The sequence below is a fragment of the Sus scrofa genome, chromosome 12 (assembly GCF_054392235.1).
Source record: "Sus scrofa isolate SSC_HxYL_T2T_F1_AM1 chromosome 12, Sscrofa_HxYL_maternal_Yorkshire_Landrace_v2.0, whole genome shotgun sequence".
Classification (NCBI taxonomy): domain Eukaryota; kingdom Metazoa; phylum Chordata; class Mammalia; order Artiodactyla; family Suidae; genus Sus; species Sus scrofa.
This window is the reverse complement of record NC_139394.1, coordinates 13,929,832-13,952,938: the sequence shown is the minus strand read 5'-3', so window position 1 is coordinate 13,952,938 and position 23,107 is coordinate 13,929,832. Positions and strand designations below refer to the sequence as shown.

The 23,107-nt window shown below is 45.3% G+C and overlaps 1 protein-coding gene across 3 annotated transcripts in view; it reads right to left on the bottom strand.

The window, feature by feature from the left end:
• PITPNC1 (phosphatidylinositol transfer protein cytoplasmic 1) overlaps positions 1-23,107 on the bottom strand; it is a 278,582-nt gene that overhangs the window by 123,215 nt on the left and 132,260 nt on the right. For all 3 annotated transcript variants that reach the window (XM_084982566.1, XM_084982565.1, NM_001143722.1), the window contains 1 exon segment: positions 16,412-16,560. In XM_084982566.1, coding sequence (XP_084838692.1) covers positions 16,412-16,454 — 43 coding nt within the window. In that variant the 5' untranslated portion in view covers positions 16,455-16,560.

Sequence of the window (23,107 nt, the reverse complement as noted above, 5' to 3'; positions counted from 1 at the left end):
AAAAAAAAAAAAAAAAAGGTAGGAGAGAGGCACAGAACAGATTTCCCCCCACAAAGAGTCAACACTGTCAATACTTTGATTTCGGACTTCTGGCCTCCACCCTGGAGAGGATATATACATGCTGTCGTTAAGTCACCCAGTTCATGGCAATTTGTTGCTCCCGCCCCAGAAAATGAATGCAATGACACAGCCATTCCTCTAGACAGGACCTGGGCAGCCATTTACAGAAAACATTCTCAAAACAAAGAAAACTCAAGGTCACAGGTTCCAAGACCTTTGGTAAACCAAGGACTAATTAAGTTTTTGTCTGCCTTCTGAGGCAAACTTAATAGCACAGGAGTTCCCTGGTGGCACATTGGGTTAAAGATCCAGCGTTGTCACTGCTGTGGCATGGGTTTGGTCCCTGGTCCCAGAACTTCCACATGCTGCAGGTACAGCCAAAACAAAAACAAGCAAAAAAACCCCCAAACTAAAAACAGCATAGTGCAGGCCTAGAGAATTGCTTTAAATATTATATTTAAATACACAGTATTATATATTCCTGAAACACGTCTGCAAGATTTCATCCCCCTCCTCCCCGCCCCCCTCTCCACACCCTACCCTGAGGTTTTCTGCCTTCCCAGATACTACGCTTTGTTTCTTTCCTATTCTGGTGCCTACAGCTAAGTGTCTGGGACACCGATGTCTAGCAGTACATCAAACTCAGAGAGATGACGCCGATTCCCAGTTCCTGAGGGCTGCATGTTGGCAACAAAGAACATCAAGAAACAGTTGTGAATTCCAAGCTGATAGACCCAGGAGAGGGGGGACATCAAGCTAAAAGAAGCCCAAATCCTCAACCCATCTTGGACATGGGATTTAAAGGGCATCCAGAGCCAGTAAAATACTGCGTGCATATATGTCTTCTCAAATTGTTTCTCTTAATTCTGACAGTCTCCAGGCCCTGCTTTTTAAAAGACAAATAAGTATTTTCAATGGCCAGCCAGACCTAACCCAAAGAAAGCGCCGGACTGTTTATCAGAGCTAAAATGAACAGTGAAATCAGAGCTCCCCCTGAAGCTGGGTGCGTGTCAGGCGGAGGCCACCGCTCTCAGGTGGGCTGTGAGGGCTTGCGGAGCAGTTTCATAATTCACATAACAATTCCTCTTGCCGCTTTACTGCAGAATGTCTCAAGCTCAGAAAATCATCCCTGCGGTAACTGCCCATTTACCTTCCCTTCACACCGCTCGGAAGGAAGGCACTGCTTCCCGACAGGGGTTTTTATAGCTTTCGCCCAGGATTTATTCTTTCGGTCCTGAAGCTGGAAGGTAACCAGGTCGACGTCGAGGGTGGGAAAATTGAGTTGGGAGGGTTTGCAGGACGTGGTCTCGCGCACACCGTCCCCCGGGGGTTCCCTCTCCTTTACCCCCACACCCCAGAATGATGTGCCGACAGATTGTAGGGAGATGGGATTCTACTCACAGGCAAGTGGCTTCTTGTTCTTTTAATGGACTGAAACAGGATTGCAGAATCTCCCCAAGGACAGCTAGGCATTGTTTAGCTTAGACCAAGCACTTCTGTCTCCTTACAAGCATTAGAGTTCCCTCTCCACTGTCCTCTTAGGCGGAGATGTTCCGTCCACACCGCACCCCTCCCCAGATTCAGCTCCCATGCAGAGCACTTGGGGGCCCAAGCCCTCCTCCCTCCGCAACTCATCCCTCAATCACTTAAAAAGCCTGCCAGCAGGAGTTCCCACTGTGGCTCGGGGGTAAGGAACCCGACTAGTATCCGCAAGGACACGGGTTCTATCCCTGGCCTTACTCAGTGAATAAGGATCTGGCGTTGCCATGAGCTGTGGTGTATGCAGGTTGCGGACTCGGCTCAGATCCGGCTGGCGTTTCTGTGGCTGTGGCCTAGGCCGGAAGCTACAGCTCCAATTCAACTGCTGGCCTGGGAACCTCCACATGCCACAGGTGCGGCCCCCAAAAGACAAAAACAAAAATGTAAAAATAAAAAGCCTCCCAGCAGAACGACATTCCTAAGCAACAATCATTTTCTGGAAGGAAGATGACAAACATTGGCCGTTTTCCATTCATGGTTAGACTTGTCCTATTTGTAAAGGCTCAGGACTCCAGGCTCTAGAATCTATTTTAGTCATTTCCTCCACTGACATATGCAGAATATACAGCACTGTAATCAATTACCTTTTCCAACAAGACGCCCTCATACACACAACAGTTTGTGCCAGGATGGCTGATGCGATTTTATGCGACTCTTCTAAGTGGCCTGGAAAGGAGGTCCTTGTGGTATAAGCCATTTACCAGGCCAGATGCAGGAGGTGTTGGAACAAGTTCCACGATAGGCCATTTAAATTTTTTTTTTGTCTTTTTGCCATTTCTTGGGCCACTCCCGTGGCATATAGAGGTTCCCAGGCTAGGGATCAAATCAGGGCTGTAGCCGCCGGCCTACGCCAGAGCCTCAGCAGCGCAGGATCCGAGCCGCGTCTGCGACCTACGCCACAGCTCACGGCAACGCTTGATCCTTAACCCACTGAGCAAGGCCAGGGATCGAATCTGCAACCTCATGGTTCCTAGTCGGATTCGGATTCGCTAACCACTGCGCCACAATGGGAACTCCCCATTTAAATATTTTTAAGTCCACTACAGACCTTCTCTTAGCCCCCGACTTCCCCAGAGCACATCATTATTCAAATCGTTTTTGTCTGAGAAAGCAAAATTCATTTTCCCCTGCAGCAGTGACTTATCAGGGCTGCAAAGGAAAATGGAATTAAATTAGACCCCACGGCTGCTGTCACTTTCATGATGTATTCTGTCACACAGCCTGCAATTCCAAGGAGAAGTCTGTCACTCAAATTCTCTACCGGGCATCAAACCTCTCTTCTGGAAAGGTGGCATGATTTGCATCACGTCCTTTGGGTCCGCTGGTCAGGACCAAACCTCCCAATGGCCCATCTCCCATGGCTCAGGCCTTAAAGACACTGAGGAAAAAGATGGCCCACACTCAAAAACCTTTTCGGAATCGGAAGACATGCTGATGTGAAATGCCACCACTCTTTCCCCAAATCTTTGTCTATGCCTCGCCAAGACAAACTTTTCAAATTGTTTCATTTCTTACATCTTTACTTTATAGGACATAGGACATGTCAATGACAGCTGGGGACCAACTTGTCCCACTTTACAAGGGACTATGCAGGTTTCAGCACTGCATGTTAAATTCCTCCATCCTGGGCAAAATGGGATGGCTGGTTATCCTAGAGCAAAGGGCCTCATTTCAATGGGAAAGGGGTGGGAGAATCCTCCCCCCCAGGGAACATTTGGCAAAGTCTGGAGGCAGTTTCGGCTGTCATGATGAGGGCGGGGGGCGGGGGGCAGTTGGGGAGATGATGCTGGCATCTATCTAGTGGGAAGAGGCCAGGGATGTTGCTCTAAGTCCTACACAGCTCAGGACAGCCCCTTACAACAAGAATTATCTGGATTTACCCCTTATCAAATCTTAATAGCGACAAGGCTGAGAAAGCTGGCCCTGGACATAAGTGGATATAATAACACTGAAACCTTCTCATACATTCCCCAGATTTCTCTCAATCACAAGTGATCTGCTAAGAAAGCCCCAGGGAGAGTTCCTGCTGTGGCGCAATGCGATTGCCGATCGCCGGCATCTCTGTAGCACCAGGACGTGGGTTCCGTCCCCAGCCCGGCACAGTGGAGTGGAGGATCCCACGTTGCTGCAGCTGTGGCGCAGGTCACAACTGCAGCTGGGATCTGGTCCCTGGCACAGGAACTCCATATGCCTCGGGGCAGCCAAAAAAAGAAAAAGAGAGAGAGAGAAAGCCCCGTGGACAGGCATAATTTGAACAAGGTTAAGAGTGTTTATCTACTTCACAAAGAGTGTCGGAACTGAAACCTAAACCATCCCTCCCTTCCAGCATTTTATAATCCAGATTATCACGCAGTTCCCCAGGATATTCAATCTACCTTTGCAATTTGTTGCTCATTTGGGAATATTTTTCAGCTCCAGGAGGTCTTGAACATCATCAGGCCGAACGAGGTCGAAATGGAATCTAATTTCATTTTCTCAACAGGGGTCAGAATTATGAGGGTCTTAACTAGACACTTTGTACTTAAACATTCCTGGCAGAAAATCCTTCAGAGTTCACAAAATAACAGCGTTTCCCCTGAGATTTTCTGTTGCACTGCACGTCTGAAACCAGCCACTATCTATGCTAAGACTAGGCTCAAAGAACTGCAGCTCATTTAAGCGATTTTTAAAAGGCCTTAGCTACCGTCATATTTTCATTCCCCCCCCCCGCCCCCAATCAGGTGGGATATTCTGACATTTTGTTTCTTCTTTGTGCCCAAATCTGACATTGGACAATTATTTGGTGATAATTGTTCCTATTCAGTTCTAAGCACAGTGATTTCTGAGGTCTCTAAATTTCTTTGCTGCCACTGTGATTTATTCTTTTACACATCTTAATGGTTGTTCTGGCTGGTCTGTTCGTCCTGATATTAATGTAATTCTTTATACTGCAGCAAAGAAATGAACAGAGTTTCCGGACCAGAGCCATCACCGGTGAGAGACAGGGCTGCTGGGGCACCACCCACGGGGAGGTCCTTGAACTTGGACACCGCTGCTGCTCTTCCTATAAAAGGACAGTTTGTGCCGGGATTCTGGGAAAAGAGGCCTGCCTCGTGCCAGTTCTTGGAAGGCTCTTTGTGGACGGCATTAGAGTAATGGGGCAGGAGTGCTGGGGGGGCACCCACGGGAGCTGGCCACACACGTCAACATCATCAGCCTCATCAGTCAGAAGTGAGGCAGAACCAGTATGGAAATCGCTTGGCTGGATGCCCTCTAAGATCCCAGCCAGGCCTACATGTTCTGTTTCTGTGATTTCCCATAGAGGGAGTTGAAGGGGCAGAAGGCAGGGGACGGGGTGGCAAAAGAACCCCTGGCATGTTCCTAAGGACTGAGATGAGGACAAAATAGAATAGCATGGACTGTGGAGAAAAGAGAGCCCTCCTACACTGGGAGGAGGTGGGAATGTTGGTGGGAATGTAAAATTGTGCAACCACTGTAGAGAACAGTATGGAGGTTCCTTAAAAAATTAAATAATTTGGAGTTCCCGTCGTGGCGCAGTGGTTAACGAATCCGACTAGGAACCATGAGGTTGCGGGTTTGATCCCTGCCCTTGCTCAGTGGGTTAACGATCCGGCGTTGCCGTGAGCTGTGGTGTAGGTTGCAGACGCGGCTCGGATCCCACGTTGCTGTGCCTCTGGCATAGGCCGGTGGCTACAGCTCCGATTCAACCCCTAGCCTGGGAACCTCCATATGCCGCGGAAGCGGCCCAAGAAATAGCAACAATAACAACAACAACAACAACAACAACAACAAAAGACAAAAGACAAAAAAAAAAAAAAATTAAATAATTGTCATATGATCCAGCAATCCCACTCCAAGACAAATACCCGGAGAAAACTGTAATTTGAAAAGAGAAGTGCACTCAAATGTTCACTGCAGCATTATTTACAATAGCCAAGACACAGAAGCAACCTAAAAGTTCATCATTCATCGACAGAGGAATGGATAAAGAAGATGTGATACATACATACAAGGGAATATTACTCAGCCATAAAAAAGAATGAAATAATGCCATTTGTGGCAATGTAGATGGACCCAGAGATGGTCGTGTTAAGTGAAGTAAGTCAGAGGAAGACAAATATCATATGATACCACTTACACGTGGAATCTAATAAAAAATGACACACAAGAACTTATTTATAGAACAGAAACAAACTTATCGGAGTTTGAAATCAAAGTTTTGGTTACCATAGGGGAAAATGGGGGTAGGAATAATTTGGAAGCATGGGTATAACCCATACATACCACTGTATATAAAATAGATACTTAACAAGGACCTACTGTATAGCACAGGGAAATCTACTCGATATTCTGTAATAACCTATAAGGGAAAAAAGAATGGATATATGTGCATGCAGAACCGAATCACTTTGTTGTACAACTAAGACAACATTAAAGTCAACTATACTCCAATAAAATTAAAAAAAAAAAAAAAAAAAAAAAGGCTAGCAGGGACTGAAAGGTATGTTGGGAAGAAGGCCCTTAAGTGCTTCCAGGATGCCATGTTCAATATCAATATATCGAATATATTTATATAGAATATATGACTAAATAGTCTAAAATATATAATATTCTTATATATATGGCTATCATGTACTGTCACTCATAACTAGAATGCAAGTCCCACCAGAGCAGGGATCTTTGACCTATTCACTGTTGCACACCCAGCCAGCACCTAGAATAACACCTGGCACTCAGCAGGTGCTCCATAAATATTTTCAGAATGAATGAAGATTGTCTCTGGATAGTTAAAAGGCAATGATGATCACGAAGATTCTTTGAAATTGCAATGGAAATAAGCGCTCAGGTCAGAATCTCCAGCTCTGACACTTCCTCTATGTCCTGTTGGCTGAGTAGTGGGCGCTCCCACTGCCACCTGAGCTCTGGGTACTAAGCTCTTAGTTTGGGGAAGATCTGGGAGAATTGGGAGAAGAAATGTGAAAGAGAGACCCAAGCCACAGCAACAAGGTTCTGTCAATGAGCTGGTAGGTAAAGAGACCTTGCCCAGTTAAACCGAATTCATGGCTTAGGGAAGCTGTACCATCTCCTACCCAGAACCCCATCAGAAGCCAGGAGAGGTTGCTTTGGAAGGCAAGAGCCAGGGTGCAGAAGAAATGTTCTCACTGTGCAAATCGGTTCAGGCATTAGGCGGAATCACCGTTAGAAGCTGGCAACCCTCCCTGACTGGCAGCTGCCAGCACAGCCTAATTAATCCAACTGCCGTAGTGGGGAAGAACATGACACTTCATGACTGATAAACAAGCCTAAAAATAGGCTCCATCTTTTCTCCAAAGCCCCTCTACCTCCACCCCCTGACTCCCTCCCCTCATGGGCTTCAGTGGGAAGGGATTGGAGAGAAGCTACAGATGAAGAGAAAATGAATGGGGACAAAAGAGAAGCCCCACGTTCATATGACTCTGGATGATAGGTTTTATTCAGAATCACTACCCCAGAGCTTGATTGGTATCTTCCCTCCTTTCCCTAGATGCCAGCTGAAACCAGAATTTTTGAAGAGAAGCCAAGAAATACCATTTGGCTAACTGAACTGGATCAAAGGCCCAAGGACAACCACCAAATGTACTAATGTATTAGTACTAATGTAATGTTCTAAATGCATTCAGCAGACACCCAAATGTACTGCACACAACAGTGCATCATATGCTACAGGAAGGGCCAGAGAGTGGAGCAACCCCACAATCCTGGGAGATAAGAGGCAAGTACTGCAAGGATACATGGCATTTGAAAAAGACATTCTGCTCAATTTAAAAATGGGCAAAGGGAAGTTTTCTTGAGGCACAGAGGGTTAAGGACCCGGCATTGTCACTGCTGAGGTCAGGTCACCGCTTTGGCTCAGGTTTGATCCCTGACCTAGGAATTTCCACACAACATTAAAAAAAAAAAAAAATAGGTAAAGGATTTCAGCAAAGAAGTCTCTGGAAAAGATACACAAATGGCCAATGAGCACATGAAAAGATGCCCAATATCATTTGTCATTAGGGAAATGCCATTTGAAACCAAGCAAGATACCACTTCACACCCACTAGGATGGTTGTCATCAAAAAGACAGACAATAGGAGTTCCCGTCGTGGCGCAGTGGTTAGCGAATCCGACTAGGAACCATGAGGTTGCGGGTTTGATCCCTGCCCTTGCTCAGTGGGTTAAGGATCCGGCGTTGCCGTGAGCTGTGGTGTAGGTTGCAGACTCGGCTCGGATCCCGCGTTGCTGTGCCTCTGGCGTAGGCCGGTGGCTACAGCTCCGATTCAACCCCTAGCCTCAGAACCTCCATATGCCGCAGGAGCGGCCCAAGAAATAGCAACAACAACAGCAACAAAAAAGACAAAAGACCAAAAAAAAAAAAAAAAAGACAGACAATAGCAAGTGGCAGTGACTCTGTGGAGGAGTTAGAGCCCTCATACATGGCTGAAGGGACAGTAAAATGGTCCACGGCCATGGCACCCTGAACGCGCCTGATCTTGTCTAAAGGGAGAGTAAAATGGTGCAGCTGTTTTGGAAAACAGTCTAGAAGGCCCTCTCCCCATCTGCTGGTAGTCTGGCTTGGCCTGGGAACTCAATGGGATGCTTATGTTTGGGATTTTGGAACAAATGATAGAAAGAAAAAATGGACAATTCAGACCCACCCATGGCAGCCACCATGGTGACAGCAGAATGAAGAGGTTGGTTCTACTTAAAGATAGGTGTCATCATTGCTGCTCTTGGCCTCTTGGAGCCACTCTGATAGCCATCCATTCTCAAGCTTCCAGGTATTTCTGGGGGCCACTATCATCCTTCTGTGATATGTCCCTTCTGCTCAAGACAAGACTCAGAGAGGAAGCCCTGATGACACAGGCATTGAGTATTTCCAGTGCCTCCGATGGCTACTCTGGGTAATAAATCAATAAAGCAGTTTAGGGCTGTGCCTGTGGCATATGGAGGTTGCCAGGCTAGGGGTCAGATTGGAGCTGCAGCTGCCAGCCTACACCACAGCCACAGCAACACAGGATCCGAGCCATATCTGCAACCTACAGGACAGCTCACTGCAACGTTGGACACTTAACCCACTGAGCGGGCCCAGGGATCGAACCCACATCCTCATGGATACTAGTTGGGTTTGTTACCTCTGAGCCACAAGGGGAACTCCGATAAAGCAGTTTCTGAATGGGGTTTGTCTTTCCATACAGATTGACGTAAGGAAGAGAATCAACTTACTTTACCAGCTCATGAATTCAGGTCCACAGGACATTGATAAGTCTTCATGTAAGTTATTAAGTGGGCACTGGAACATCTTAGCTACTGCCGGTCCAGCCCTGGGGACCAAATTTCCTGTGGTCAGCGAAGGGGTCCATAATATACCACAGTGACATCGGGATTACCCTGAGCTGACAATATTTGAGAATCAACAGTTGCAGGAAGACTTTGAACAGTTTACCTGCATAAAAACAGACCCTTTAGAAAGAATTCAGCTATCACGAATTCCTTCTCTGGGAGTTTCACAACCAGAGGAAACTGACCCCTATCACCAGAGATAAGAAGAAGCACCAAGATAAGAAAACACCTAAATAGACACTGGCAAAAAACAAACAAGCAAACAAACAAAAACCAAACCAAAACAAAAACAACCTATCTTATCTCCCATCCATTCTCTTAAGGAACCATTTATTTTTCATATTTTGCATACAAGACATTTGTTTTCCCATAAGTCACCATTCTCTCCCTCCCCCATTAAAATGGTATATAGGAGTTCCCGTTGTGGTGCAGAAGAAATGAATCGACTTAGGAACCATGAGGTTTCGGGTTCCATCAATGGCCTCGCTCAGTGGGTTAAGGATCTGGCATTCCTGTGAGCTGTGGTGTAGGTCGCAGATTCGGCTTGGATCTGGCGTTGCTGTGGCTGTGGCATAGGCCGGCGGCTACAGCTCTGATTAGACCCCTAGCTTGGGAACCTCCATATGCTGCGGGTGCAGCCCTAAAAAGACAAAAAGACCCCCTCAAAAAATGGCATATAAGCCCCAAATTCTGTCCACCCATTTGAGTCACATTATTCTGGATGCTGTCACCTACATATATGAGTAAAAACTTGTCTTTTCTCCTGTTAATCTGTCAGTTTCAGTTTAATACACAGGACCCAAATTACCAATACTAAGTGGGTTGGAGAAAAATTTTTCCTTCTAGTCACTCAAAAGATGGACAGATGGACTTATAAATGATGGAATCGCTAGACTTATGACCCTATTTTGATTGGAATAAAAGAACCATTGTCTTCCTTTCTTTAATAAAGAGATTCCCTTCAATACCAGAACATTTTGTTATACAGCATAAATTTCAATAAATACTCATTTAATGAAAAATTTTTTTTTGTCTTTTTGTCTTTTTAGAGCCACACCCATGGCATATGGAGGTTCCCAGGCTAAGGGTCCAATTGGAGCTGTAGCCGCCAGCCTACGCCAGAGCCACAGCAACTTGGGATCCAAGCCATGTCTTCGACCTACGCCATAGCGCACGGCAACGCTGGATCCTTAACCCATTGAGCAAGGCCAGGGATGGAACCCGAGTCCTCATGGATGTTAGTCGGATTCATTAACCATTGAGCCACGTTGGGAATGCCCCTGAATTTTTTTGTTGCTGTTGTCTTTTTAGAGCTGTACCCGAGGCTCATAGAGGTTCCCGGGCCAGGGGTTGAATTGTAGCTGTAGCCTCTGGCCTACACCAGAATCACATCAATTGGAGATCCAAGCGGCATCTTCAACCTACACCACAGCTCACAGCAATCCTGGATCCTTAACCCATTGAGCAAGGCCAGGGATCGAACCTGCATCTTCATGGATGCAAGTCAGATTCGTTTCTGCTGAGCCTCGATGGGAACTCCCTCATGTAATGAATTATCATTACGAAGCAGCCTCACCAACATGGTAGTTGCATGACCTGGGCATGAAGGACATGGGTTAACTCTAGTTTGTAACTACAAACTAATGGGTTTGGTTCCCTTTTATGATCACAAAAACACTTTTTAATTTTGCTTTTTTAGGGCTTCCGGTGCCATATGAAAGTTCGCAGGCTAGGGGTTGAATCAGAGCTGTAGCTGCTGGCCTACACCACAGCCACACCAGATTTGAGCCAAATCTGTGACCTACATCACACCTCATGGTAACACCAGATCCTTAACCCATTGAACAAGGCCAGGGATAGAACCTGCACCGTCATGGATGCTAATCAAGTTTGTTACCGCTGAGCCATAACAGGAACTACCCAAAATACTTTTTTTTTTTTTTTTTTTTGGCCACACCTGTGGCATGTGGAAGTTCCGAGACCAGGGATCAAATCCACAACAAGCAGCAACCCAGGATGCTTCAGTGACAACAATGGATCCCTAAAATGCTGTGCCACAAGGGAACTCCCACATATCAACATTTTATTTCTCTCTTACTAAATCATAATCTTGTTGGTTCCAAGATACATGCCAGTACTCTTCCAAATACACCAAGAGTCTTGAAAATTATAAAATAATGGACCTACTTTAAATTCATGCCAAAGGAGGTAAAAGTACTTTTTTTCCTGTGCCTCACTGGTTAGTCATTTACGTATGCTGGAGGAGAGTCAGGATAATGTTTGAAACACACTTTGAACATAGAAGATTAGGGCTGAAAAGGATCTGAAAGGTTGTCCATTTAAAAAATTTATTTAACTAATTTTCTTCCTCCCTCCTTCCCTTCCTTCCTTCCTTCTTTTTTGGCTGCCCCTAGGCATATGGAGTTCCCTGGCCAGGGATCAGATCCAAGCCACAGCTGCGATCTGTGCTGCAGCTGCAGCAATGCTGGATCCTTAACCCGTTGTGCCGGGCTGGGGATCGAACCTATGTGTCCATTTTATGTTTGAATCTGCTTGAGGGCAGCCTTATAGTAAGTATTCTGCTCATGCTCAAACATCCCCGATAACAACATAATTGACTATAAGTCACCCTACTGTTACTCTGTGATGGCTCAAATACTTAGATTTCTTCCTTAAATTGAGTCTAAATCTTTCTCGTGGCATTCTTACCCATTGGTCTTAGTCTAATTGGGCCTCCTAAAGTCATAAGAATATACATGCCTAATTCTTCTCCCACATGATCACAGCATCATACATCCCAATTCTAGCTTTTCTAGGTTTAATGTCCTTGGTTTCTTCTGGTATTCTTTTTTCTTTTTTTTCTTTTCTTTTCTTTTTTTTTTTTGCTTTTTAGAGCTGCGCCTGTGGCATATGGAGGTTCCCAGGCTAGGGATCTAATTGGAGCTACAACTGCCAGCCTACACCACAGCTCACAGCAACACCGGATCCTTAACCTACTGAGCGAGGCCTGGGACTGAACTCTCAACCTCAGGGTTCCTAGCAGAATTGTTTCCACTGCACCATGATGGGAGCTCCTGTCTTCTGATTTTTTTTTTTTTTTTTTTTTTTTTTTTTTTTTTGGCTACATCCACAGCATGCAGAAGTTCCTGAACCAGGGATCAAGGGTTCACCACAGCAGTGACAATATTGGGCTACCAGAGAACTCCTCTTCTGATATTCTTCATATCACTTGGGTTTCTAATCCTAAAATTCATATGAACAATTCCGGAAAAGTTGAATAAGGACAAGAGACTTAACCTACCAGACGTCAAGCCTCTTTTTTTTCCATACCTGCAGCATGCGGAAGTTCCTGGGCCAGGGATCAAGCTTGCGCCACAGCAGTGACGACAGTGGATTCTTAACCTACTGGGGCACTAGGGAACTTCTTCAGGCTCTTTATAGTTATTTTTATTAGGAATTTTAGGATTATCTTCTCAAATTCTATCCAAAAAAAGCCTAGTTGGCATTTTAATTAGGTTTGCCTTAAATTTACAATTGATTTGGGAATAGATGGCAATGTTATGAGTATTCCTATTTGTTTAGGGTTTTTCTTTGTTTTTTCCTTTCTTTTTAGGGCCGCACCTGCAGCATATGGAAATTCCTGGACTAGGGGTCGAATCAGAGCTGCAGCTGCCAGCCTATGCCACAGCCACAGCAGCACAGGATTCAAGTTGCATCTTTGATTTATGCCGCAGCTTGCCACAATGCCAGATCCTTAATCCGCAGAGTGAGGCCAGGGATTGAACCTGCATCCTCACAGACACTATCGGAACTCTAACCCGCTGAGACACAATGAAAACTCCTTGTTTAGGGTTTTTAAAACATCTTCTGCTAATGTTTTGTATTTTTCTTCAAGAAGATTTTGTATATCTTATAGATTGTTTTACTGGGTACTTTTAAGTTTTTCTCTTGTAAATGGAATTTTTAAAAATTATTTTTTCCATGTATTGTTTCTGCTGTATAATACTGCTACTGATTTTTTGTATTGTGAATTTCACACCTAGCAATCTTGTGAACATCTCATGTTGACGTTAACAGTCAGACACAAATCTGATCAGGTCATGAATTATTATTGTTATTATTATTGTACTCAGGCATTTGATTTGCTGAAGTTTCATATACAATTTTCTTGTCTATGGTTCCTAGAGATGGGTCTATAAGTTTCCTTTTTGTATTGTTATTATTCGGTTTTGTTATCAAGATTCATGTGGTAGGTACTATTAGCTGCCTTCTCAGCAGTCACAATGTATTTCCTCTCCTCTTCTTAGAAGCAGATCGTGTCTCTCTTGACCTTCTTTCCCTTTTTAATCAGGGAGGAAAAATCTCATGTCTAATTGGCTAGAACTAGTCACATGCCATCCCTAGTTTCAAAGGTGGCTGGGAAAGTAAGTACCTGACATTTTCAACCCGTGAAACATTTAGAAATTCTTACATTTCTAAATAATGAGGGGTTTTGTTAATGTTATCAATTTCTTACTGTCATGCATTGTAATTAGCCAGCAGGATATAAATGGTATTGATTTTGGAGTTATTTGTTGAGATTGATTTCTGGCCTATTTTGTAATCTGTCTTTATAAATTTTCATGTGTATTTTATTTGAAAGGCATGCTGGTTCCACAGTCTTTTTTTTTTTTTCATCTCTTTTTTAGAGGTGCACCTGAGGCATATGGAAGTTCCCAGGCTAGGGGGTCGATTCAGAGCTGCAGGTGCCACCCCATGTCACAGCCTCAGCAATGAAGGATCCAAGCAGCGATGACCAACACCACAGCTAATGCCGGATCCTTAACCCACTGAGTGAGGCCAGGGATCAAACCCTTGTCCTCACGGATGCTACAGGTTCATTACCTCTGGGCCACAACAGGAACTCCTCCACAGTCTATTAATGTCCACTAGATCCAGCTTGTAACTCTGTCGTTTACATTTTCTCTACGTTTGTTAAATTGTTTGTCTACTTGATCTATCATTTTATTAAACAGGTATGTTAAAATCTCCCATTACTTTAGGCCACTGTGTTTTGTCAGTGTTGCCAGGTTTGTTGAGCAAGGTTCAGGTTTAGGACTTAATACACATTATTATTGTGATCACTGATATACTTGTTTTATCTAACAAAATTTTCTATTTACCGTGCATTTTGTAACCTTCTCTTCATTCACCCTCTGCCTTCTATTGGATTGGTCAAGTTTTCTCTTAGAAGTTACATACTATTTTACTGTTCTTTTAGAGGTTACCTTTACAATTTGAATATGCACATCCTTTAGTAGGTCTTTCAATGTGCATCCCTGACTAGTAACCTTTCTCAGTTCTAGATTGTCAAAAACGATTTTTTTTTACACAGTTCTCAGTCCCAACTCCCCATTTACATGCCCCGAGGTCATACTTCCTGTCCCTTTATGGGCATGATACCCCGTCCCTAGATGTTAAGGCCTACACTCAGTTCTGACACCGCCGCCAGCTTCCTTAGCACTAGTGCATCTGCTTTCCACTCCAGTCAGTGTTTCCTCTTTATTTCTAGTACCTGAGGATTTCCCTTTGTTTTGAACTCTGCTTTATATTGTTATATTTCATCCTGTGTTTGTCACATGAGGTGGGGGGACAGTCCATATTAATCTTTTTAGTTACTATTCCTGGAAGTCCAGATATTCTATTTATAACAAATTTCCCTCTTACTAATGTTTATTATTCTCCTTTAAAATAAATATCATATATTTTGATAGAGAAAACAGACATGACAGAGACAGCTGGACACTTCTTGTTCTGTTTCAGGAAAAGTTATAAAGTTTTCTAATTTCTTGACTTTGGTACACAAGGAACATTCCCCAGGCAATAACTTGGGAAAATGCAATCGACTGCAGAGAAATAGAATTTTCTGTAAGTGTGTATCTATTTTCTTGCCTCTCCCTCACTTCTCTTTGCTCTACGGAGGTGACTGCTACTCAATATTTGATTTACACCCTTCGCATAAATAATGCCAAGGCAGCATATTGAGAAATGTATCTCTGCAAGGAAGCCATCCTCAGGCTAGACCCAGAGCTCAGCTACTCCTGCAAATCAACAGCTGGCTGCAGGCTGAACTGGTTCCAAATCCTGGGAATTCACAGCTACTAATAGATGAAGAGGATCAATCTCATTTGCATTTCATCATGACTCAGGAATTCTCTGGTACTGCCTCCCTGGGCAGATTAAAACCTCTTGATTTAATCAGCCCAAGGCCTTCAGTGTCAGGAGATGGGTCTGAGAGATTTCCACATACCCTAGTGACAGAACACAAACCCTCCCGTCTGGAAGAAAGAGTCTCCTTCAGCCTGTCCGCAGGTGGAGGCCATGCGAGAATGGAGGAGTCCAGATACGGCTCCTCTCAGAAACATCTGACCATAGTCAAGGCGCTGAGAATGGCAGAATATTCGCAAGCGCCAGTCAGTGAATAAACTGAGAGCAGGGTCCAGTTGGATGTTGGAAGTGCCTTCTGAATAATCACAAATGGGCCAATAGGAGAGGCCGTAGAGGATGGTAAAGAGAGTTCCTAGAGATGATAGCAAAGACCGCAAAGGTTATATGCTGGTTCACTTATGCAGACAGGTACTTTCAAGAAAATATATGCCCTGTGGCATGTGACGACAAATATTCTGACCCAGAAAAGAAGCGAAAAGAAGAAAATGGGTTGGAGGGGGTGGAGTATAAGGTAGGGAGAAGATCAGACAAGCCCCAACAATCAATTACATCATTTACATACTTAGTGAAAAGAAAACAGAAAAGATTAAAGAATATATTTTGCAAAGCAGAAATGGCAGTTGTGATGTGTGCTGGTTGATAATCCTAGACTCCTTCGCCTTCCAAGGGAGAAATGACAACCTCTACCTCGGGAAGGATGGGTCCACCTGAGAAACAGAGACCACCTGCGTACTGCATATCACCTTGGTCACAGGTAACCATTGGTTTTGTCAATTTCCTTTGAGGACACTTGAGTGGTCTCTTGGCAGGAAGTAGAAATCTTACTGAGTCAAGACACCACTGGCACAGAGCTGCCTTCCGCACTCACTTCTCTACAACTTACAGGCAAGGCCTTTCCTACTGCTAATCCAGAACGAGTGGAGAAGACAAAGTCTTTTAGTCCTTAAGATGAGATTTCATCTTAACTTGTCATGGAAGGAGTGAGAGACGTACGACAAAAGCTCCTGCCGAGGAAAATGCAGTTGAGGACTCTCTTGCAGAGCACAGGGGATTCCGTTTTCTGAAGCAACTAGACTGGAGGTTTTGGGGAGCAGATGTAAAGACTTTCCAAGTCACCTTTTCATCCCAGACATTCATGGCCTCTGTCTCTGGCCTCCACCTCTGTCGTGCAGTGGGGCTGGGTGCAAGGGCCTCCTGGGCAGGGGGGGTGCCTGGACGGGGCTCGCCCGCTGCCAGGGCTTACCTGTTGAGATACACGCGCTTCTCCGTGAACTGTCCGTTGCCATGGTGAGGGTCCTCGAAGGGCTCGTTCTGGACGACCTCCACCCCTTCCCCACGGTCGCTCTGTTCGTGGCTGTGCTTGCTGATCATGTACAGCTGTCCGATTTTATACTATAAAACACAGAGACAAAAGGGTCAGTCTCACGGCTCACCTTGGAAAACATCCTCCCTTCAACCACCGCCTAGGAGCAACTCATATCAGAGTAGCACTTTCCGCTGAGAAAAGCAAGCAGATGCCTGAGCCTGATGTTACTTTTCCTCAGGAAGGAGAAGAACTAGTTGTGAGAAGAGCACAGCCACCAGAGAGTTCTCCTGTGGTCCAGTGGTTAGTGCTGGAGCCAAAAAAAAAAAAAAAGACTGCAGATACAGTCGGTCTGTTCTTGTGAAACTTTTGCCGCCAGGGTGGCTGCTGGACTGGACTTCATGTTCTGACAGATGATCAACTCATGGGTAGCAGCAGAAAAGTGGGCACGCTGGAGTTCCCCTCTCCACTCCAGGCCTCCAGGGTTAAGTAGTGGTGCTAAGGTCCTGTTTTACTTGGCAAAAGACAGGTGAGGATGTGTTATTTCTGTCCCTTCTTTCTGCCTAATTAACTGCATTGCTGGGCACAAGGGGATTAGATGTCACCTGTCTCTTCCATCACCTCTCTCAAAGTGATCAACTCTCCTGGAGGTGCCAGTCCCCTAGAATCGAGGTTCTGAAAGCTGGCTGGACATTAGAATCACCTGGAAGCTTTTAGAACTCCAGATGCCCAGGCCCCACCGTGAGTGGAAACTGTGCTCTAAAGGCTGGTCCACAAGGAGGAAAATCTACAGTATCTTTAAGTCCTTTTTACTCAATTCCACTCACAGTGTGGGGCTTGCCAGCCCAAGGTCCCCAAAGACACACATGTTCCACAAAAATGATAATATGAAACAACACGTAATGTGAACACTTTCCATCCTGTCTGCATTTTGGGGCTGTTCCATTCTTCTTCTTGGCTCTCTGAAAACCCTGGGGCCAGCAGGCATCGCTTCACCCAGTGAACTTCCAAAGTGACAAAACTAATTTGATGGAGAGAAAAAGAGAGAAAGAGAAAGAGAGAGGGAGGAAGAAGGGAAGAAAGTGACTTTTGCACAAAGGAAGCCTGCTCAGAATCAGGAAGCAGGGCGATGGGACCCTGCTGTGGTCCTTCCTGCAGATTCAGTGTGAAACAACACACAGTGTCATCATCATCAAGCCCCATGGGATGGGAGGAAGGGGACTGAGTCTGCAGCGAGCTCATGATGGCTCTAGGTTATTCCCCAAGAGCCCAGGCCAGCAGGGATGTAGGTCTCCTGTCCATGTGCATAAGAGAGAGAAATAGATTTTACATTAAGGGGGCAGGTGACATGCACAAGTCAATAGAGCAGTCAGTTCCAAAGCTAAGAGGACACACACGGCCCAAGGTCCTCTTTCATTCTGAGGCAGGTGCAGGGAGGGGTGAATGAAGAGGATGGGAAAGGCTCTGGTGTGAGGCCAGCCTGAGGGACCAGGCCAAGTAACCATGACAATGGGAACAGTGGCTGGCTGGCTCTTCTCAAACAGCAGTGCTTCCTGTCTGTGCTACGCCCCTCCTCAGAAGGGTCTGCATTTAAAATGCTTTTAATCTGACTAGGTGTGTGCTGAGGTTAAGAGCAGAAAGAGAGGAAAATCAAAGATAAAATTTATTTTTAAACAAATTTTGGGATCAGAGGCTTGCCTTGGCTTCCTTTTAGTAAGTCCTTCTCTTTACCCGTAAGATTAACACTCTTCCTTGTGTAGATGGACACTTTGTACTTAGTGTTCAAAAAAATAAGTGTTTACTTGCGACGGAATATTACTATGCCATAAAAGGAAGTACTAAATACCAATTCAGCATAATGGATGTTATGGGTTGGGTTGAGTTTCCCCAAATTTGTATGTTGATGTCCCAGTACGTCGGAACGTGACCTTCTTTGGAGGTAGGGTCCTGACAGAGGTAATTGGATTAAAATGAGGTCATTAGGATGGACATTAATCCAATAGGACTGGTTTCCTTATACAAAGGGGCAAGGTGGACATAAGAAAAAGACGAGGTGAACGACGCAGGAAGATGGCCATCTACAAGCCAAGGTCAAACAGATCCTTCCCTCCCAGCCTCCTGAAGGAATCGGCTTGGCCTGCTGACCCTTAATCTCTGACTTCCCCCATCCACAACCGTGAGACCTTACAATTCGGGTTGATGAGGCACCCAGTCTGTGCTGTTTTGCTATGACAGCCCAAGCAAACAATGGGTACGCGTTTTCCTTTTGGGGTGATGGACGTGTTCTGGATCTGGATAGAGGTGGGGGTTGCAGAACACCGTTAGACGCCACTGAACTGACTTTAAAGTGGTTAATTTCGGGGAGTTCCCACTGTGGCACAGTGGAAACGAATCCAACTAATATCTGTGAGGATGGGGGTTCGATCCCTGGCCTCGTTTGGTGGGCTGGGGATCCAGCATTGCCGGGAGCTGTGGAGTAGGTTGCAGACTCACTCAGATCCCGAGTTGCTGTGGCTGTGGAGGAGGCCAGCAGCTGTAGCTCTGATTCCACCCCTAGCCTGGGAACTTCCACATGCTGCACGTGTGGCCCTAAAGAGCGCGCGCGCGCGCGCGCACACACACACACAGCGGTTAATTTCGTGCTAAGTGATTTCCACCTGTGGAAAGGGAATGTTGCCTACCATTCCAGTAAACATCCTGCTGCCTTTCCAGTAAATGATGAATGTTTTGCCGGCGGTCAAGCCATCAGCCACTGACACCGCCCCACACCTAACCCCAATGGTGCCCCCTGGGGGCAGAATTCAGGATGGAGAAAACCAGGAAACATTCTGCGCTTTGGATACTAATCCTAGATGGTTAAGATGCATATCTAAGGAGTCATTTCAATGAGCTTAGACTCTTGCATCTTCCCATGCAAAAAAAAAAAAAAAAAAAAAGGCACTAAAATCATTACCTTAAGATGTCTAGGTTTTGTGATTAGCAAAATTAGCAATCTCTCTATCCCTCTCCCTCTCTTTTTGTGGAAGTTCCTGGGCCAGGGATCAACCCATGCCACAGCAGCAACCACAGTGGATCCTTAACCCACTGCGACAAAGAAACTCCAACGATAATCTTTTGACTTCGACGTTGTTGTTGGGCTTTTTTCAGCAAAAACTCCTGTATACCGTAGCTCTCCCTTACTTCTCCAGAGCAGTTCCTCGGAACTCCAGTCTTCAGGAAGCTCCCCAAATACAATTTAACTCACAACTTTTAGGGTGTACATTTTTCTTCAGTTGACAACCTCAATCTTTTTAAAAGAAAGTGTAGCCCCCTCACTTCTGAAGCAGATACCCCTAAACCAAATGCTGTCAAGGGCTTTCAGCGGGGCGGGGGGCGGGGGGCTGTTGGCAGAGAGGTGTCTATTCCTGGACCATCTCCAGGAACTCCGACCCACTCACACGTGGAAATGTATCAACCAAGGACGATGCATGACACAGAAAAGCCATTAGCCAGACACGAGTCAGCCTGGCTGCGCTCAGCTCAAGTGCTTCCTGCTCCATGCTGAAAGGAAAGGGCTGAGGCAGCCAGAGGCTGATTCACCGGGAGCCAGAGGAGGGCCTGGCTGCCTGGCCTCATTGATCATTCGGGTGGCTCCTGAATGAGCCATCACAGGGCAGACACCAGCCTTAGCTCACTAAGATAGCATCACTCTGTGGGCGACTGACAGACTGGATGCAGTAGCATGGGTGACATTGCTGGGGGTGGCAGGACACTCAAGCCCAGACGCTGCAATGGTCGAGGGCTCTGCAGCTGTCACTTCTTTCTCTCCCAAGGAAGTCAGGCCTGTACTCTTGGTTGTGGCCATCTGAGCTGGACCATTCAGGAGCAGAAGTTTTTGTTTTTGTTTATTTATTTATTGGCTTTTTGCCTTTTCTAGGGCTGCTCCCATGGCATATGGAAGTTCCCAGGCTAGGGGTGCAATTGGAGCTATAACCACCGGCCTACAGCAGAGCCACGGCAATGCTGGATCCTTAACCCACTGAGCAAGGCCAGGGATTGAACCGGAAACTTCATGGTTCCTAGTCAGATTCATTAATCACTGAGCCATGACAGGAACTCCTTTTAATTTTTTTAAGTTTTACTGAAGTAGAGTTGACTTGCATGTTGTATTAATTTCTGCTGTGCAACAAAGTGATTCAATTATACATATACACGTATCCATTCCCCTATAGGTTATCACAGAACACTGAGTAGAGTTCCCCGTGCTATAGAGCAGTCCCCACTGACCACCCATTCCATGTACAATAGTGTGCATGTGCCAATCCCAAACCCCCAGTTCATCCCTCCTCCCCACTTTTGGTTGGTTTTTAAAGTTTGTGAAGACTATTTCTTTTTTGTAAATAAGTTCACTTGTATCATTTTTTTGGATTCCACATAAACGTGGTATCATACAATGTATGTCTTTCCAGAAGCATAGGTTTCAAACCACAAATTGACTCAAAGACGCAAGTGTCCAAAAGTTTCTCAGAGGGGATAGAGCAGGACAGACAGTCCTTGAACCTTACCTTTTTTTTTTTTTTTTTTTTTAATTTTAGGGCCGCACCACAGCATATGGAAGTTCCTTGGCTAGGGGTCGAATCTGAGCTACAGCTGCTGGCCAATGCCACAGTCACAGCAACGCCAGATCTGAGCCGCCTCTTTGACCTACACCACAGCTCACGGCAACGCCAGATCCTCAGCCCACTGAGCGAGTCCAGGGATCAAACCTGCATCCTCGTGGATGCTAGTCAGATTTGTTTCCACTGAGCCATGACAGGAACTCCCTTGAACCGTGTCTTAAAATCACCAGAGACACTGCTAAAAATACTGAAAACTGGGCCATTCCAGCCTTTTTACATTCAGACTCTGAGGGAGAGGGAAGTTGAGGGTCTTATTCAAATATACATGAAAAACAGAACCGCTGGGGCAGAGGGTAATGAAGGCATTAATTAGTACTTGAATACTTGCTTAGTACCCAGTGGTGCCAAAACCAAAATGGCCCATCTTTAGGAGACTGTTTCTTCTTTCCTCCTTTATTTATCTATCTATCTATCTATCTATCTATCTATCTATCTATCTATCTATCTATCTATGTATTTATTTATTTTGGCTGAGCCTGTGGAAGTTCCTGGGCCAGGGATCGAATGTGAGCAACAGCAGTGACCTGAGCTGCTTCAGTGACAATGCTGGCTCCTTAACCTACTCCGCCACAAGGCAACTCCTCTCCTCTTTAATACGAATTTCTTGCAAAGCTCCACCTCCAATTTAGTGAGAATATGACATCACCGATCACCAACTCCAGACAAGCTTGTTTGTGAAATGAAGGCTACAAAATCCATAGACTCAGAAGCCAGAGAATTGACAACAAAATTGATGCTGATGATGCTGATGATGGTGATAAAGCTTAATTGATTGCCTATTAGTGTGAGGTACCAATTATGTGCTTTATGCTCATTTCTAACACCCACAATGATTCAGCCAGGTAGGTATTTGCAGATGAGGAAGCTCTGTCTCTGAGATGCCAGACTTCCTCCTGCCATGTGGCTTCTAGGTGGCAGAGCTGGGATTTGAACTCCACAGGTCTGTACTCTTTTTCTCTCCAGCCAACCTCAGCCCTTATTTCACTAACAGGTGAACTGGTTTAACAAATCCAGATCTCATGATGATGAACAAAGAGGGATGGTTCTGAGCCACTGCCTTTGAACTTTGCTGGTTTCAGAAGATGAATAACGAAAGTCTGCCATCATTTGAAAGATCAAAGTTGTTTAAACTGTGCTCACATATGGAATGGGGAGCAATTATACTCTAACTTTGTAAAATCTATTGTTATAATTCCAGAGTTTGGGGTAATCATCATTACAGGCAATCACGATTAGAGACAGCTCCGCGCTGCAGGGCTGAGCCTCCGTGTGAGCCATCATCAGAACAGCTTCCCCAAATAATTATCTCCATAGTCAAAAAACATCATGCCATTGCAGCTCTTCCCACTTGCACATAGCGCTGCACGTCTGATAGAGCTATGGAACTTGGGGGAAGGCAAAGTTGCATAACGTGTCTGGAAAAGCCAGATGGTGTCATCACTTAGTACCTTTGCAAATTCTGTGACCTGTCATGACCAAAGTCCTTAATACAGTTCAACCTCAAACCCTGATTTTAAAAAAGTGACCCCAAGCCAAAACTCCTGAATATTGTAAGGGATTATTAGCTGACCACCACCAACACCTACACATCATCCTTGCAGGAAGAAGTACTGGATCTAAAGTTTTATGTTCACCAGAACCCCAAAGCTATGGCTAATTTTTACCTAATTGCCTCTCCCCCCAAATTGCTGAGCTTCAAAGATCTCTGCAAAGCCAGGCTCCAATACATCCCCACCCTAAAGAACCTAGGGGATGTCACTTTCCTTCCAATCAATCCCAGTGTCCCCTTTCTTGTCCTCCATTAGTCCCCATAACACTTCTAAACATCATGATGAAAGGTGGGGACCTCTCTTTTGCAATTAACATTACCTGGTCTGGATGGAGTTATTTCCTGATGATATGACTCAGGACCTTGAGGCCCCAGGCCGGGAATCAGAATTTACAAATACTTCCACCTTTACCATCAAAATGGATGGAT